At 41.8% G+C, this 16,114-nt stretch overlaps 1 protein-coding gene across 1 annotated transcript in view; it reads right to left on the bottom strand.

Moving 5' to 3' along the window:
• Nucleotides 1-5,598, bottom strand: part of DNAAF10 (dynein axonemal assembly factor 10) — a 117,148-nt gene extending 111,550 nt beyond the window's left edge. Inside the window, exon 1 of the mRNA XM_045010347.1 lies at nt 5,349-5,598. Within this exon, the coding sequence (XP_044866282.1) occupies nt 5,349-5,351 (3 nt within the window). The 5' untranslated portion in view covers nt 5,352-5,598. The remainder of the gene's footprint in view (nt 1-5,348) is intronic.
• Nucleotides 5,599-16,114: the final 10,516 nt, after the last annotated feature.

The raw sequence follows: 16,114 nt of genomic DNA, 5'->3' as shown, positions 1-16,114 counted from the left end.
CATTGTTGCATTCCTGCACGCACAGCGATCATTACAAGGTTCATACTACAGTGCAAGAAAACAATGCCTGGCTCAATGCATTACAGAAACATAAGCAACTTTGGATCATTATCAAAGTACTCCTTCAGAGCCTCCCCAATTCGACCAGCTCCCCATTGAGCCCCTCTAATAGCCCCGGTATCTGATGCTCAAAAGCACTTGCAATACCATAGAAAAGTAGCCCTTTCTGTTGATGTACTCCATCACAACATGGTCTGGGGCCAAAATGGGGATATGCGTGCTATCTATTGCCCCACGCAGTTAGAGAATCCTATTGCCTCAAAACCATCCACTATTTCATGCACACTGCCCAGAGTGTCAGTCCTTCATAGCAGGAAACGATTAATGGCCAAGCACACTTGCATCCCTGCAACCCCCATGGTGGACTTCTCAACTCCAAACTGATTCGGAACTGATCAGTAACAGTCTGGCATTGCCAGCTTCCACACTGCAATTGCCACTCGCTTCTCCACCGCTAGGGCAGCTCTCATTTTGGTGTCATTGTGCCAGAGAGCAGGGATGAGCTATGCACACACTTCCAGAAAGGTGGCTTTGCGCATCCAAAAGTTCTGTAGCCACTGCTCATCATCCCATACCTGTGTAACAATGTGATCTTATCACTCAATGCTTGTTTCTTGAGCCCAGAACTGATGGTCCACTGTGTGCAGCTGCTCCATGAATGGCAACGGCAATCTTGAATGGTTTCTGTCCAGGGTGCACACAGCAGGGCAGACACCACGGTGTCATCATCAGATTCACAGCTCATTAAATCCTGCAGGATCAGGCGCGTTGCATTCATAACACTCACCAAAATACTGGAGAGCACTGCAGGATCCATGCTTTCTGACAGATGGCAGCCATGTGTTTACAGGATCTGTTGACAAGTGCCGTGAAATGTACTAGGAAGCCCGTGGATTGATGGGACGGAGAAAACTGCATCATGGGACGCTTAGCCCACCCCGTGAGACACTGCAAAACCTTCCCAGAACATGCAGCGTCAGATGGTTGCAAGTTGCACAGTGGGATAGCTACCCATGGCACACTGCTCTCTCTGTCAATGCAAGAGTACCTACTGTGGACACGCTTCACCGTCACAAAGAGCATTGTGTGGACATGCAATTGCAGTTTAATTACAATAGTGGATGAGCAGTGATGTAACGTAAGTCGACAGTGCCAACAGGTGCATTTGCACTGTTACATTACTGCATACACAGCAATCATGAGAAAGTTCATACTACAGTGCAAGAAAACACTGCCTGGCTCAATGCATTACAGAAACATACATTACTGTGGTTCATTGTTAAATACTCCTTTAAAGCCTCCCTGATTTCAATAGCTCCCCATTGAGCCTTAGAAATATCTGGAGTGTCAAGTCCAGTGGTTCTCAAACTTTTGTACTGGTGACCCCTTTCACATAGCAAGCCTCTGAGTGCAACCCCCACCCCTTATATATTAAAAACACTTTTTAAAATATTTAACACCATTATAAATGCTGGAGGCAAAGCAGGGTTTAGGGTGAAGGCGAATAGCTCGTGACCCCCCATGTAAACCCGAGGGGTCTGACCCCCAGTTTGAGAACCCCTGGTCAAGTCTGTCCTTTCCTGATTTTGGTCCTGAATCTATGGGAAGTCTGATGTTTACTGTGCCTGCTAACACCTTAACTGAAGGAGGGTTTTAAATCACAAAGACTTCCTTTATCCAAATGTTTATCAGCCATCAAAGTTAAATAAGTGTTAAAAGTTAAGAGTTTCAAACACTGACTTAAAATCCCTCTCCCTCAATTGCTCAGCTTTTACTCTCTGGGGTTTTGTGATGTTACCATTTAGTTAGCTCTACAGTCATTAAAATATTCTGGCCTAGATAAGGACCCGTATTTCTAATATAAAAAACAAGTTGACTTTTTTTATTTTAATGTCAAGACTTCATACCTTCTCTGGACATCATGATGTAAAGAGCATAATCCTCATTTTCTTTCCTTTGCAAAATTTACTTTCTAGTCACAAAACTCAGAAAATATGCCCTTCAAAATAAGAATCCTTTGATAAGAAGTGCAAATGCCTTCACACAAGTCTAAGGTTATTTTGCTTAATAACTTAAACTTGCCTTTTTTCACTGCATAAACTCTAGACACACACACACACACACACACCCCGATTGATTCTCTTCTACTGCTAGCCAGCATATTCAAGTGATGGTCTATGGTAGACACATCACCTCCAGAGGAAAGTTAGGCATAATCTCTGAGTAGACAATCATGAGGTCCAGATTTTACAGAAAGCAAGAGTTAAATTAATAATCTGCTGCAATGTCCTGAATTTTTTTCCCCACTAAAAGCATGTATATATTATGTTACATCCAGTTAAAAGACTTCTGGATAATTCTTATTTTCCCGTTCTCCAGGTATAAAGCTCAAAACTAGCTAGAAAAACCATGCCCCTGTGGGCAAGGAGCTATCAAAAATAACTTGTCCCAACAAATGTTTGCCCAAAACCAACATAGTTTACTTTTATAGAACTCCCCAGTAAGTTTCCCTGCGATTAAAGTAATTTTTCCCTTAGACCATATTGTCTAGATCAAACTCTGTTAAATAAAGTGTGTACACTGCTTCAAGCAATCTGTAATACACCCATCACCGTAGTATGTAGGTGTCCATTAGAAAAATATTTAAATAAGCTGCTATACTAACAAGTTCAATAAACCTCAGAATTGTGGTTCTATTTTCACTCTCACTAATGTTTATATTCAGAATATATCTCAAATCACAACTGGATTTTTTTTTCCCTAAAAGATAGAGTCTAGTTCAAACGTGAAAGGAAGTCCGATGGCCTGTGTTATGCAGGAGATCAGACCGAATGATCACAGCAGTCCTTTCTGGCCTTTCTATCTATGAAATCTTAGAATAAATCTACCTATCATACACACTACAATACATTCACCTCAGCTTGTTTACTATTAGTTCCAGTACTTTGATCCTGCAGGAACACAAGAGAAATGTTACTTCAAACTCCGAAAACCATCATCCTATTACCAAAAAAAAAAAAAAAAAAAGTTAAAACTGAAAAATAAGACATGATCTTAGTTTATATAAATTAAGACTTTGGTCTCTTGGAGTGAACGCATCTAAATTACCACAAAGTATATTCATTTTCCTCCTAAAAATGAAAGGCAGCTTAAATTATGCTGATCTTGATTTCTCAAATTAATCTATTCTTAAATTTTATCCAAATTTCAAACTTAAAAGTCAGGTCTACACCAGAAAAGGTTTGCATGGACTGCTAGTGAAGATGCAGCTTATCCTGGCAATAAATAAATAAAAATTATAAAGTGCTTTTGCCCAGTACAGTGTATTATATTAGTTCCCCAAGCAAAATAAACTATACCAGCAAAAAGTATTTTTAACAGCATAGCTGTATATACACTAAAGTTTTTGCTGGTATAAAAGTGTCGTAAAAAAGACACCCTCACCCAATATGACTATGCTGGCACAAGTTTCTAGCAAGGCAGTGAAAGTTACGGTGAGTATAAAGACCTTTCACAGACGCACTAAAATACATCTCATCATTCATGAACTCTTTCTTGCAATTTGTGCACATTAATAAGCATCAGAGAAACCTTCAAGAAATTCTTCTCATATAACCTTGGCTTTAACATATCAATGTAATTATAATGTAACGAAAGCTACGTATCGTTCAGTTATTAGATGTACGTACAACAACTGGAAGCACTGCAGTGGGAACATGGCTTCAAGTAGTAAAGGTTTGTTTTGTTTTTAAGTACTGATTTTACTACCACTTTTTCAGAACACAAAAGGGATAACCATTTGATATTTCAAATGTTTAGCAGTAGCTTTCCAGAACCACAATTCAAAACAAGGCAAGCCTCTAAATATTTCAAAATGTTTCCCTAACAAAATATTTCTAACAGAAGGTAAAGGTGCAATTACAAGATCAGTCAAAACATGCAGCATAATTTTCTACCATAGCTTTGCTGTATACAGAAAAGTTGGCAATTGTGTTTTTAAAAATAAAAACAAAAGGAAATCCATTTTTGGTTCACAGATACTGCTAGATTTAACATGCAATGGTGAAAAACAGCTGGTTTTGCACATAAGGGAAGAAGAACTGGGAATGAACAGCTCCAATTGTATACATTTCCCAATTCCAAAACTGAAACTTTGACAGAAGTCACCCTGCAGCCAGGGGTATCGGATATTTTAGGATAAAATAAATGTTTATTAAAAAGGGCGTTGATTTCTTGGCACCAGTGGTAAGCAGGAGACACCCCTAGTGTCGACGTAAAATACTACAGCACAGGATACCATATGTCTGGATTAATTTTCCAGCAGTAAAAGGGAAATTTAAATCGCTATGATTTTAAAAAGTCAACCCCTTCATGCACACCGTGATATATTGTGAACCGTCTTACAACATCCAAAAATATACATATAGATTACAGTTACTGTAAGATTTCCAACTCTGAGCAATAAAATCTGTATAATCTAGAAAGTCTCCTGCCAAGGGCGACGTACATCGTAGCCTTCCGAGTCTGCACATGAAAAGCAAACGCTGCTGCACCAAAGCGGAAAAAAAAAAAAAAAACCCTGCAAGACTGCAAAATCACCACCACGGAACAGCACCACTGAGCAATGGCAGAGAAACGCAGGACTACATCTGGGAAACAGATGAACCGCAGTCTAGGATTCAACCCTGTTTCAGAGATGGGAGGGGGGCTGAGGACACCGAGGCGGGGGGGAGTGGGGGGCAGATGAGCAGCGGAGTGTGGGTACAGGATAAGGAGGGGACGGGGGCTGAGACGGGAAGGAGAGTGTAGGGGGTGACGGGGGGGGATGGGCTGTTACTGACAGGGTGGCAGGAAAAGACCGTGGGGGGGGGGCATGTGGGAGGAGGCATTTGGAGGCGGCCTGGGCGGGGGGGGGGGAGCAAGGGGGGTAGCTGGAGGCGGCGCGGGCCTGGAGGGAGGGACAATCCGGAGGCGGACAGGGGGTATCTGGAGTTGGCCTGGGCACGGCGCTCACGGGTACCTGGAGGCTGCCGGGGAAGGCGGGGGAGGCGGCCCAGGGGCGGGGAGAGGACCGGCGGGATCTGGAGGCGGCCCAGGCACGGAGGTAGCGGCGGGGGAGGGCCCGGTCCCGCGGGAAGCAGGACGGGGGCGGCTCCGAAGGGCCGTTGCCGTCCCCGCTCCCTCTCGATCTCTGCCCCCAGAGCCGCAGGACGCGCCTGGGTCTGGAATTTTCTGCCGGGCCCGGTGCAGGGGGCTCGGGCGGGGGAGGGGAAGCGGGGGCTGCTCACCATGGTGGCGGGTGGGTGTCGGGAGCCTCCCCGCAGCTGGATCCGCCGAGTGCCGGTCTCAGTGGCCGCCTGCGCCGCGCCGCGCCCGCTCAGTCCCGCCGCTCGCGCTGCCGCTGACCGTTTCGCTGCAGTGGCTCGCGCTGACCCGCAACCTCACCGAGAGGGAGGGAAGAAGAGCGAGCGAAGAGCGGCAGCACAGGGCGGAGCAGCCAACATCCGGGCACCTCCGCCACCAGGGGCTAATTTGCATACGTGCGGGGGGGGGGCTGCGCGGGGACGTCGTGTATTTTCAGCCGGAGGAGGTTTGAGGTGGGTCACGTGGGGGTGTATAAAATGGAGGCTGCGGGCAGGCTCTGGGTTAGCCCTTGGGTGGAGAGGGAAGTGGGTCACCTCGGCCCCTGGTCCCTGCAGCTAGTGGAGGGAGTTTCCGCCGGGGGCCGGTTCTCCTGGGCCTGTTGCCCCATATGGTGCCCCAGCGCTCTAGGGGCTGTGGTGGGGCATGTAGCCCGACCCCAATCGACTTCCACATTCAGCTCCCTCGACTTGAGGGCAGGAGTCCCCTGCGGGCGGGGAAGTCTGTGCTACTGTTTCACCCGCTTTTCCCTCTTCGCCTGAGAGGGGGCTTTCCTGGTCCCTGCCCAGATCTTCTGCCTGGGGCCCTTTAGAGACAGTGGGGCTAAAGCCGTTGCCTTTTGAGCTGTCTTATGTCCTGGTTAATGTGGGGGAGGGAAGGACTAATCCCTGTTCCACACAGAGTCATGTTCTCTACAACCATCACCACTTGCCCCCTTGATGGTTTATCTTGCCTCCTCTGCCTTTCTGGGTGAATCCAGTGAACAAAGAGGGCTGCAGAGGTGGTTACCCCGCCACATGCTAGCTGCACATAAGGCAGGATAGCTGATCCTGTGTTATTGGCTGCCATCTGCCACCAGTTATGGTAACGCTTCAATGGAGTCTTCATGCTGAAAAGCACCAAATAATATTGTATCTTGCCAAGTGCTTTCAGTGTGTCTTTGATGTTTAATACAATTGATTATGCAAAACTAATGTTATTGAGTTAGTGGATAACTAATAAAAAGAACAGGAGTACTTGTGGCACCTTAGAGACTAATGAATTTATTTGAGCATAAGCTCTGATGGGCTACAGCTCACTTCATCAGATGCATAGAATGGAACATTTAATATAGTGAGGTGATATATACAGAGAACATGAAAAGGTGGGAGTTACCTTACCAACGCTGGGAGGCTAATTAATTAAGATGAGCTGTTACCAGGAGGAGAAAAAAAAACTTTTGTAGTGATAATCCAGATAGCCCATTTCAGAAGGTTTGACAAGAAGGTGTGAGGATACTTAACATGGGGAAATAGTCAATGTGTGTAATGGCTCAGCCATTCCCAGTCTCTATTTAAGCCTAAATTGATGGTATCTAGTTTGCATATTAATTCAAGTTCAGCAGTTTCTTGTTGGAGTCTGTTTTTGAAGCTTTTCTATTGCAAAATTGCCACTTTTAAGTCTGTTACTGAGTGACCAGAGAGGCTGAAGTGTTCTCTTACTGGTTTTTTAATGTTATGATTCCTGATGTCAGATTTGTGTCCATTTATTCTTTTGCGTAGAGACTGTCCGGTTTGGCCAGTGTACGTGGCAGAGGGGCATTGCTAGCACATGATGGCATATATCCCATTGGTAGATGTGCAGGTGAATGAGCCTCTGATGGTGTGGCTGATGTGATTAGGTCCTATGATGATGTCACTTGAATAGATATGTGGGCAGAGTTAGCTTTGGGCTTTGTTGCAAGGGTAGGTTCCTGGGTTAGTGTTTTTGTTCTGTGGTGTGTGGTTGATGATGAGTATTTGTTTCAGGTTGGGGGGCTGTCTGTAAGCAAGGACAGGTCTGTCTCCCAAGATATGTGAGAGTGAGGGATCATCTAACTAGTGACATTCTGCCTAAAAGTGCTTATATAGCACTATTATTTATATAGCAGCAAAGAGTCCTGTGGCACCTTATAGACTAACAGACGTTTTGGAGCATGAGCTTTCGTGGGTGAATACCCACTTGTCGGATGCATGCATGTCTGATACTTATCATTTATATGGCATTTTACAAAGTGACATTCCCTGCCCTGAAGCGCTTACAAATTAGTTGTAATGAGTGGTGCTATATAAATGCGAAATAATACAGGGAATGGAGCCTTAATGCCCTTTCAGGGCCAGCTTTTAGGACAGTGACTGCTGGTATGAATAAGATTGGCCCTCAGAAAATGACCTATTTATACTGTAAGGTGCTAAGTAGGCCAGCTGATGCTTTATTAGGAAAGACTTTATGAAGGGTAAAGTGAAATATTAAGTAAAAGTGGCTTTACTTTGCATTCCTTTAGCTGCTGTAGGTTACAGCTGCCACCTTATGGCATTTGCTCTGCAGATCAGAACTTTTTGTGTTGACTGTCAGTACAAGATGACACAGTTCTGATAAACGAGGTAGAGATATGAAAATAAATATAAACTATTACCATGTTGATATCCCTTAAGAATAGTCATGCAGAAACAGTTACACTGTCGTCATTTTGCAGGTATTTGATTTTTTTTAATGACATCTCACTTTCAGATCAGTGCATATGTCCTGCAGGGATAATGCAAATCAATCCTACCAAATTCAGGATGACAGCTTTTTTGGAGGGTGGGGGGGTCATTTAATTTAGGGCTACACTAATCATTTCCAGGATTATAATTGAGAGCAAGGTCTCCAAACTGGACTGTGAATTTCATCCCTTTCTAGCCTGTTATCAAAAGAGTAAATTGTCCCCCACTCTTGTCTTGCTATCTGAGTGAGAGACTGAGCTGGCTTACCACTTGATGACTCAGTGCAAGAACAGTGGGCCCCGCATGGTTACTCTTACTGCTTGTGCCTGGGGCCAACTTGTCAACTCTCCAAGAAGTAACTAGAATCTCGAAATCAGGTGTTAGTGAGCAAAGGCAGTAAAAGGAACTAAGGGTGAGGCCTTGGCTACACTTGCAAATTTGCAGCGCTGCAGCAGGGTGTGAAAACACACCCTCTCCAGTGCTGCAAATTGCGCAGCTGCAGCAGGGTGTGAAAACACACCCTCTCCCAGCGCTGGCGCTTTGACTACACTTAGCGCTTCAAAGCGCTGCCGCGGCAGCGCTTTGGAGTGCAAGTTTAGCCTATCCCTTGTAAGGGGCTATTAACATTATTGAGGAAACTAGATCACTGGGTGAAACATGAAGTTTTATCACAAATTAGAAACTTCTGGCTAAAAGACAGGGTAAGAATAAATGGACAGTTTTCAACATGGCAAAAAATGAACAGTGGAGTGCTGTAGGTTCCAGAGTAGGCATGATGTTTAATATTTGTTAGAAATATCTGAGAAAGATGGTGAACTGTGAGGTGACAAAATGTACATGACTCAGTTCTGGAGGTTAGTCTAAGCTTGAGTTGACTGTGGGGAAATTGACAAAGATCTGACAACGGTGAATGAGCAGTATGGTGACACATGCTATTCACTGTTGATAAATGCAAGATAATGCACATTGAAAGAAACAATTTTTAAAAAGTCACACATTTCTGAATGCTAAATTAACAGCAAACAATCAAGAAGTACTTTAATGACTAAAGAATCTTGGCCCTGCCACTGTCAAAGATCAGTACTAGACTAGGTGGATCACTGGTCTGCTCTGGTATGGGAGTTACTGTATTCATATTTTATCACACATTCATTGTGCCATGATAATAGATACTGTATGCTTGTGTAACAGTGCTATTGTAAACTAATCCAAACTCTATAACACAGAAGATAATAAAACAATCTTAAATTTTACTAGTGATGCTATTACTCAAAATACAGCTTTCTCAGGGGCAGCATTGCCATGTAAATTTAGGCCTCAAACTTGTTTTACAAAACCTACGATCAATAGACATGTTTCCATGACTCTCTTAAAATTCCAAAGGAAAAAATTAGCTTCAATTTAAATTTCTGCTGTGTTTGCATCCCTAATGCTGCAACCCTACATAGTATATGAGAACCAGGAAGTGAAATTGACTAGATGCTGATTGTAACTGAAAATGAATCTGACTAGTCTAATTTTATTGCCCAACCTGAATGAAATGAGAGAGAAGCAAATGGCGTTAATCAGGAAAAGTGCACTAAAGTTAAAATTCTTAACCTTATTCACCTAAACCAAAGTGGAACCAGACTGCTGGCACTAAACATTAAAAAGGTTGCAGAACAGTTTTTAAACTAGGAGATGGGGGAAAGCTGACTGCTGCTGAGAAGCACGTGGATCGGACAGAGACTTCTCTTAGAGGAGAGTCTGTTTGTAGAGATTCTCTAGGTTTTAGTCAGAAGCAGAAAATGGAAGAGGATAATGTAAGGGCCAGATCAGACAAGAAACATTCGCATAAAGAATCGGACACATCAGAAAAGGGCAGACAAATAAATAATGACAATTTTTTTAAGTGCTTGTACACAAATGCTAGAAGTCTAAATAATAAGATGGGTGAACTAGAGTGCCTTGTGGTAAAGGAGGATATTGATATAATAGGCATCACAGAAACCTGGTGGACAGAGGACAATCAATGGGACACAATCATTCTGGGGTACAAAATATATCAGAAGGACAGAACAGGTCATGCGGGGGGGGGAGTGGCACTATAAGAGAAAGAAAATGTAGAATCAAATGAAGTAAAAATCTTAAGTGAATCCACATGTTCCACAGAATCTCTATGGATAGTAATTTTATGCTCTAATCAGAATATAACGTTAGGGATCTATTATCAACCACCTGACCAGGACAGTGATAGTGATGATGAAATGGTAAGGGAAATTAGAGAGGCTATCAAAATTAAGAACTCAATAATAGTGGGGGATTTCAATTATCCCCATATTGACTGGGAACATGTCACCTCAGGACGAAATGCAGAGACAAAATCCTCAATACTTCAAATGAAAGCTTCTTGGAGCAGCTGGTATGGGAACCCACAAGGGGAGAGGCAACTCTCAGTTTGGTCCTGAGTGGAGCGCAGGAGCTGGTCCAAGAGGTAACTATAACAGGACCGCTTGGAAATAGGGACCATAATATAATAACATTTAACAACCCTGTGGTGGGAAGAACAGCCCAACACTGTGGCATTTAATTTAAAAAAGGGGAACTATGCAAAAATGACAGGGTTAGTTAAACAGAAATTAAAAGGTACAGTGACTAAAGTGAAATCCCTGCAAGCTGCATGGACGCTTTTTAAAGACACCATAATAGAGGCCCAACTTAAATGTATATCCCAAATTAAGAAACACAGTAAAAGAACTAAAAAAGAGCCACCATGGCTTAACAACCATGTAAAAGAAGCAGTGAGAGATAAAAAGGCATCTTTTAAAAAGTGGAAGTCAAATCTTAGTGAGGCAAATAGAAAGGAGCATTAACACTGCCAAATTAAGTGTAAAAATGTAATAAAAGCCAAAGAGGAGTTTGAAGAATGGCTAGACAAAAACTCAAAAAGTAATAAAATGTTTAAGTACATCAGAAGCAGGAAGCCTGCTAAACAACCAGTGGGGCCCCTGGATGATCGAGATACAAAAGGAGCGCTTAAAGACAATAAAGTCATTGCAGAGAAACGAAATGGATTCTTTCCTTCAGTCTTCACAGCTGAGGATGTCAGGGAGATTCCCAAACCTGAGCTGGCTTTTGTAGGTGACAAATCTGAGGAACTGTCACAGATTGAAGTGTCACTAGAGGAGGTTTTGGAAATAATTGATAAACTTAACAGTAACAAGTCTCCGGGACCAGATGGCATTCACCCAAGAGTTCTGAAAGAACTCATATGTGAAGTTGCGGAACTATTAACTGTGGTTTGTAACCTGTCCTTTAAATTGGCTTCTGTACCCAATGACAGGAAGATAGCTAATGTAACACCAATATTTAAAAAGGACTCTAGAGGTGATCCCGGCAATTACAGACCGGTAAGTCTAATGTCAGTACCAGGCAAATTAGCTGAAACAACAGTAAAGAATAAAATTGTCAGACACATAGAAGAACATAAATTGTTGGGCAAAAATCAACATAGTTTCTGTAAAGGGAAATCATGTCTTACTAATCTATTAGATTTCTTTGAAGGGGTCAACAAACATGTGGACAAGGGGGATCCAGTGGACATAGTATACTTAGATTTCCAGAAAGCCTTTGACAAGGTCCCTCACCAAAGGCTCTTACGTAAATTAAGTTGTCATGGGATAAAAGGGAAGGTCCTTTCATGGATTGAGAACTGGTTAAAAGACAGGGAACAAAGGGTAAGAATAAATGGTAAATTCTCAGAATGGAGAGGGGTAACTAGTGGTGTTCCCCAAGGGTCAGTCCTAGGACCAATCCTATTCAATTTATTCAACAATGATCTGGAGAAAGGGGTAAAAAGTGAGGTGGCAAAGTTTGCAGATGATACTAACTCAAGATAGTTAAGACCAAAGCAGACTGTGACTAACTTCAAAAAGATCTCACAAAACTAAATGATTGGGCAACAAAATGGCAAATGAAATTTAATGTGGATAAATGTAAAGTAATGCACATTGGAAAAAATAACCCCTACTATACATACAATATGATGGGGGATAATTTAGCTACAACAAATCAGGAAAAAGATCTTGGAGTCATCGTGGATAGTTCTCTGAAGACATCCACGCAGTGTGCATAGGCAGTCAAAAAAGGAAACAGGATGTTAGGAATCATTAAAAAGGGGATAGAGAATAAGACAGAGACTATATTATTGCCCTTATATAAATTGATGGTACGCCTACATCTTGAATACTGCATAGAGATGTGGTCTCCTCATCTCAAAAAAGATATACTGGCACTAGAAAAGGTTCAGAGAAGGGCAACTAAAATGATTAGGGGTTTGGAATGGGTCTCATATGAGGAGATATTAATTAGGACTTTTCAGCTTGGAAAAGAGGAGACTAAGGGGGATTATGATAGAGGTATATAAAATCATGAGGGATGTGGAGAAAGTAGATAAGGAAAAGCTATTCACTTATTCCCATGATACAAGAACTAGGGGCCACCAAATGAAATTAATGGGCAGCAGATTTAAAACAAATAAAAGGAAGTTCTTCACAGAGCACACAATCAACTGTGGAACTCCTTACCTGAGGAGGTTGTGAAGGCTAGGACTATAACAGCATTTAAAAGAGAACTGGATAAATTCATGGAGGTTAAGTCCATTAATGGCTATTAGCCAGGATGGGTAAGGAATGGTGTCCCTGGCCTCTGTTTGTCAGAGGGTGGAGATGGATGGCAGGAGAGAGATCACTTGATCATTACCTGTTAGGTTCACTCCCTCTGGGGCACCTGGCATTGGCCACTGTCAGTAGACAGGATACTGGGCTAGATGGACCTTTGGTCTCACCCAGTACGGCTGTTCTTATGTTCAAGTAAGGCTAACAAAACAGCTCAACTTTTTTTCCTCCAAATACATCATTTTTATCCCATAGTACAGTGTTTCCCAAACTTGGGGTGCCGCTTGTGTAGGGAAAGCCCCAGGCGGGCCGGGCCGGTTTGTTTACCTGCCGCATCCGCAGTTCCGGCCGATCGCGGCTCTAACTGGCCACGGTTCGCTGCTCCAGGCCAATGGGAGCTGCTGGAAGCGGCGGCCAGTAAGTCCCTCGGCCTGCGCCGCTTCCAGCAGCTTCCATTGGCCAGGGGCTTTCCCTACACAAGCGGCACCCTAAGTTTGGGAAACACTGCTATAGTACAATAGCTAATAGTCCCGAAGCTCTTCAACACAAGGACAAATGGGAGGACACACTAAAATGAACTAATTGTGAAGTACCGTCTTTCTATTATGCTATTGTGTATTGAGCCACACTGGCTATTCTGGAAATCTAAGTATACTATGTCCACTGGATCCCCCTTGTCCACATGTTTGTTGACCCCTTCAGAGAAATCTAATAGATTAGTAAGATGATTTCCTACAGTTCTTTTAGTGGTTTGCTTTTCTCTGGTGTACTTACCATTCTTTTATAAGATATTAAAAATACAATACCAGTGTTTACCGGTAGTTCGGGTACTTGTAACACTCTGTACTAAACACTGAATAGTACTCATTAATATTTTTCACTGCATTGTTCCTTTGTGCCTGAATGTCAGTCTGAGGTAGTATTTTTGCAGATGTATTTATTTTAAATATTTTTTTAGAACAAGCTTCAGAAAATTCCATTGCATAACACTTTCTGTTTGGCTCTGAGTAAGTTTTCTTTGCAGCATAATTACTTCAGTTCAAACTAGAATAAGTACGTATTTTATCCTCTAACCAAAATGTCTATCCACACAGATAAAATTAAAGTTAACTCTGTGTTCATTGGGGTTCCTCAGCAACATTAATAGTAAAGATGCAGTTTGCAGAAAGGTTGCCTGCTAAACTTTAACTTAATAAATTATACAACAGAAAAACATGGATATCCATTTGAATTCAAACTACCCTATAAATCTTTCTGACTGCTTATCTAACTAGAATCTAGCGTAATTTTTTCCTTACATAACTGAAATTTTTCCTTAATGAACTTCCTTTGGGGTATTTTTTCAGTATATAGATTTTGAACTTTTTTAAATAAAATCCATTGTTTACACCGGTCCCTCTGTGTTCTGAGCAGATCCTTTTTATCTTGGGCTTCTATTTTTTTGATGTGCATTTCATTTTTGAGAGGTTATTTTTTAGCAATTTTTACATTTTATGTAATTTCAAAAATCAGGTTTTTTGGGGCTCTTTGTAGTGTAGTGAGCAATGTATAGTATATTATACATTACTCATTATAGCATACACTGCTGTAATGGAGCAATATTTGTAATGTTCCCTAGTGCACATTAATGTAGTACTGTTTCAAACAGCACCACATTAAAGCGCAGTAGGGAACATTTAGTGCACACCAGGCAAGTTTTCACAGACTAATTAATGCACAATATGTTAGTGCACTTTAGAAATCGCACCCCCATAGTGTGCATTATGGTTCTGTGTAGACAAGCAGTTAGACACAAATAAATATTTCCAGTGTTTTTGTGTTTATTGCTTAAACACCAATTTCTGATTTATTGTTTTGGGGTTTTTTTTGGGTATTTGTGGTGTTTTATTGATTATCAGTTAAAAACCAAAAATCAGGATAAAAATAGGGCATCTGTCTTATCCTGTACCTTGTCTCTTCACACCTCATTCACAACTGTCACTAACTGCCTCTCTTGGAGCATTCACTTGTCAGTTAACCCAGGGCCTGGGACTCCATCTAATTAAATAATTTTCTCTTCCAAACTTTAAAGGGCTATTAGCAGCTTTCCTCAGCAAAGCAGGTGAACTCTTGAGGCATTGCAGTTATGTTCTAAAATATCTGTCATTTTAAAGAATATACATGTTCTCAGTAACTGGCTTTTAAGGCTTGTTACAGTTATTTTTAGTAAGCATTACTGTTCACCTTCACCATTGTATAAGAAACAATTAGTCATCTTGCTGCAAACGGCTTTGAAGGAAATTGTTCTTTATCTACCAACTAAAATATAAGGCAGCATTTTCCCAGGGAAAGAGCATTTACTAATTGAAGTGAGAAATGTCACAAGTGTTACATTGTTGTATACATTGGTGCTGGCTTGTTAGGCACAGCTCAGTGCATTTAAAAAGCAGCTCCCATGCATTCAGCCATCAAAACCAACAAGCCATTTTTCTACAAATCCAATTTAGATAAGTGAAATTAATAGATTATAAAACAAATCTAAATATACAGTATAAATGCTGACTGGAATGCATTCACAAATGGACTTGAAAATAAAAGGTTGCTCAGATTTATCTCAAATATCAGCTTTTATCTGTTGTTCTTGGCAGAAAAAAATAAAATTTTAGTCTGTCCTAATATTTTCCTGGTTGCTCTGTGAATGTCTTTGGGTTGTGTAAATTCTGTCCAGAGTTTGGGAAGAGGAAGGATGAGACAACCCTAATCTACAACAGGTTGCCTGCTAATAAACTATTGGTACATATTCCAGTTTTGTTGTCAGGGTCATTGTTAAAATGGCTTTTTTTAAAGATGGGAAAACTCTGTTTCCCTTCCAGATTCATTTAACCATAGTGGATGCTGGGGGCATAGGTGTTCCAGTTATATGGGGGTATATTAACGAAACTATTACTTGGCTTAGCTTCACTAAATCCATCCTGCTACCTCTACCTGCCCACCCCCCTTCCTCCTTTTCCTGTCCTAATCTTAAGAATCTTTATTTAGAACCTTTAACCAGCTTCTGTTTCAGGTATCTAACCTAAACACAGCTTCAAAATTCCCTAAAATCAACTGGGTGAGAAAAGTGCTCCTCTCATCCTCCACTCCTGTCCCCACAGCTGTGTGCGGGTATAGCACCTCAAGATATATAGCTGGTTCCACAGAACAAACAAGTAGAAACAATCCTTTGGAGAAACCATTGAGTTTTTCAATGAAACTTGAGACTGGGTTGTTGGTGGCATAGTGGCTTAATATCGTGACCGCTTCAATTGCCTGTCAGCTTATAATAATAGGTGATTGATTGCACATCTTTGGTGGCAAGCCAGTTATAATTTGCTGATTTTCAAAAAGCACCTGTTCTGGAGAGCTGTGCCAAGAACTGTGGGAGTCTCTCAATACCCTAGTACTATCACAGAGGAAGGGAACATAAGCGTTTTTCTAAAATTGATAGGACAAATATTGTAGTTCACTCTTTGTCCTTTCACCCAGTGTGCTTGGCTAATGTAGCCAGGCTTTTATGTG

Source organism: Mauremys mutica, chromosome 3 (genome assembly GCF_020497125.1).
Source record: "Mauremys mutica isolate MM-2020 ecotype Southern chromosome 3, ASM2049712v1, whole genome shotgun sequence".
Classification (NCBI taxonomy): Eukaryota; Metazoa; Chordata; order Testudines; family Geoemydidae; genus Mauremys; species Mauremys mutica.
The sequence above is the reverse complement of the archived record's forward strand: the minus strand, read 5'-3'. Positions and strand labels throughout refer to the sequence as shown.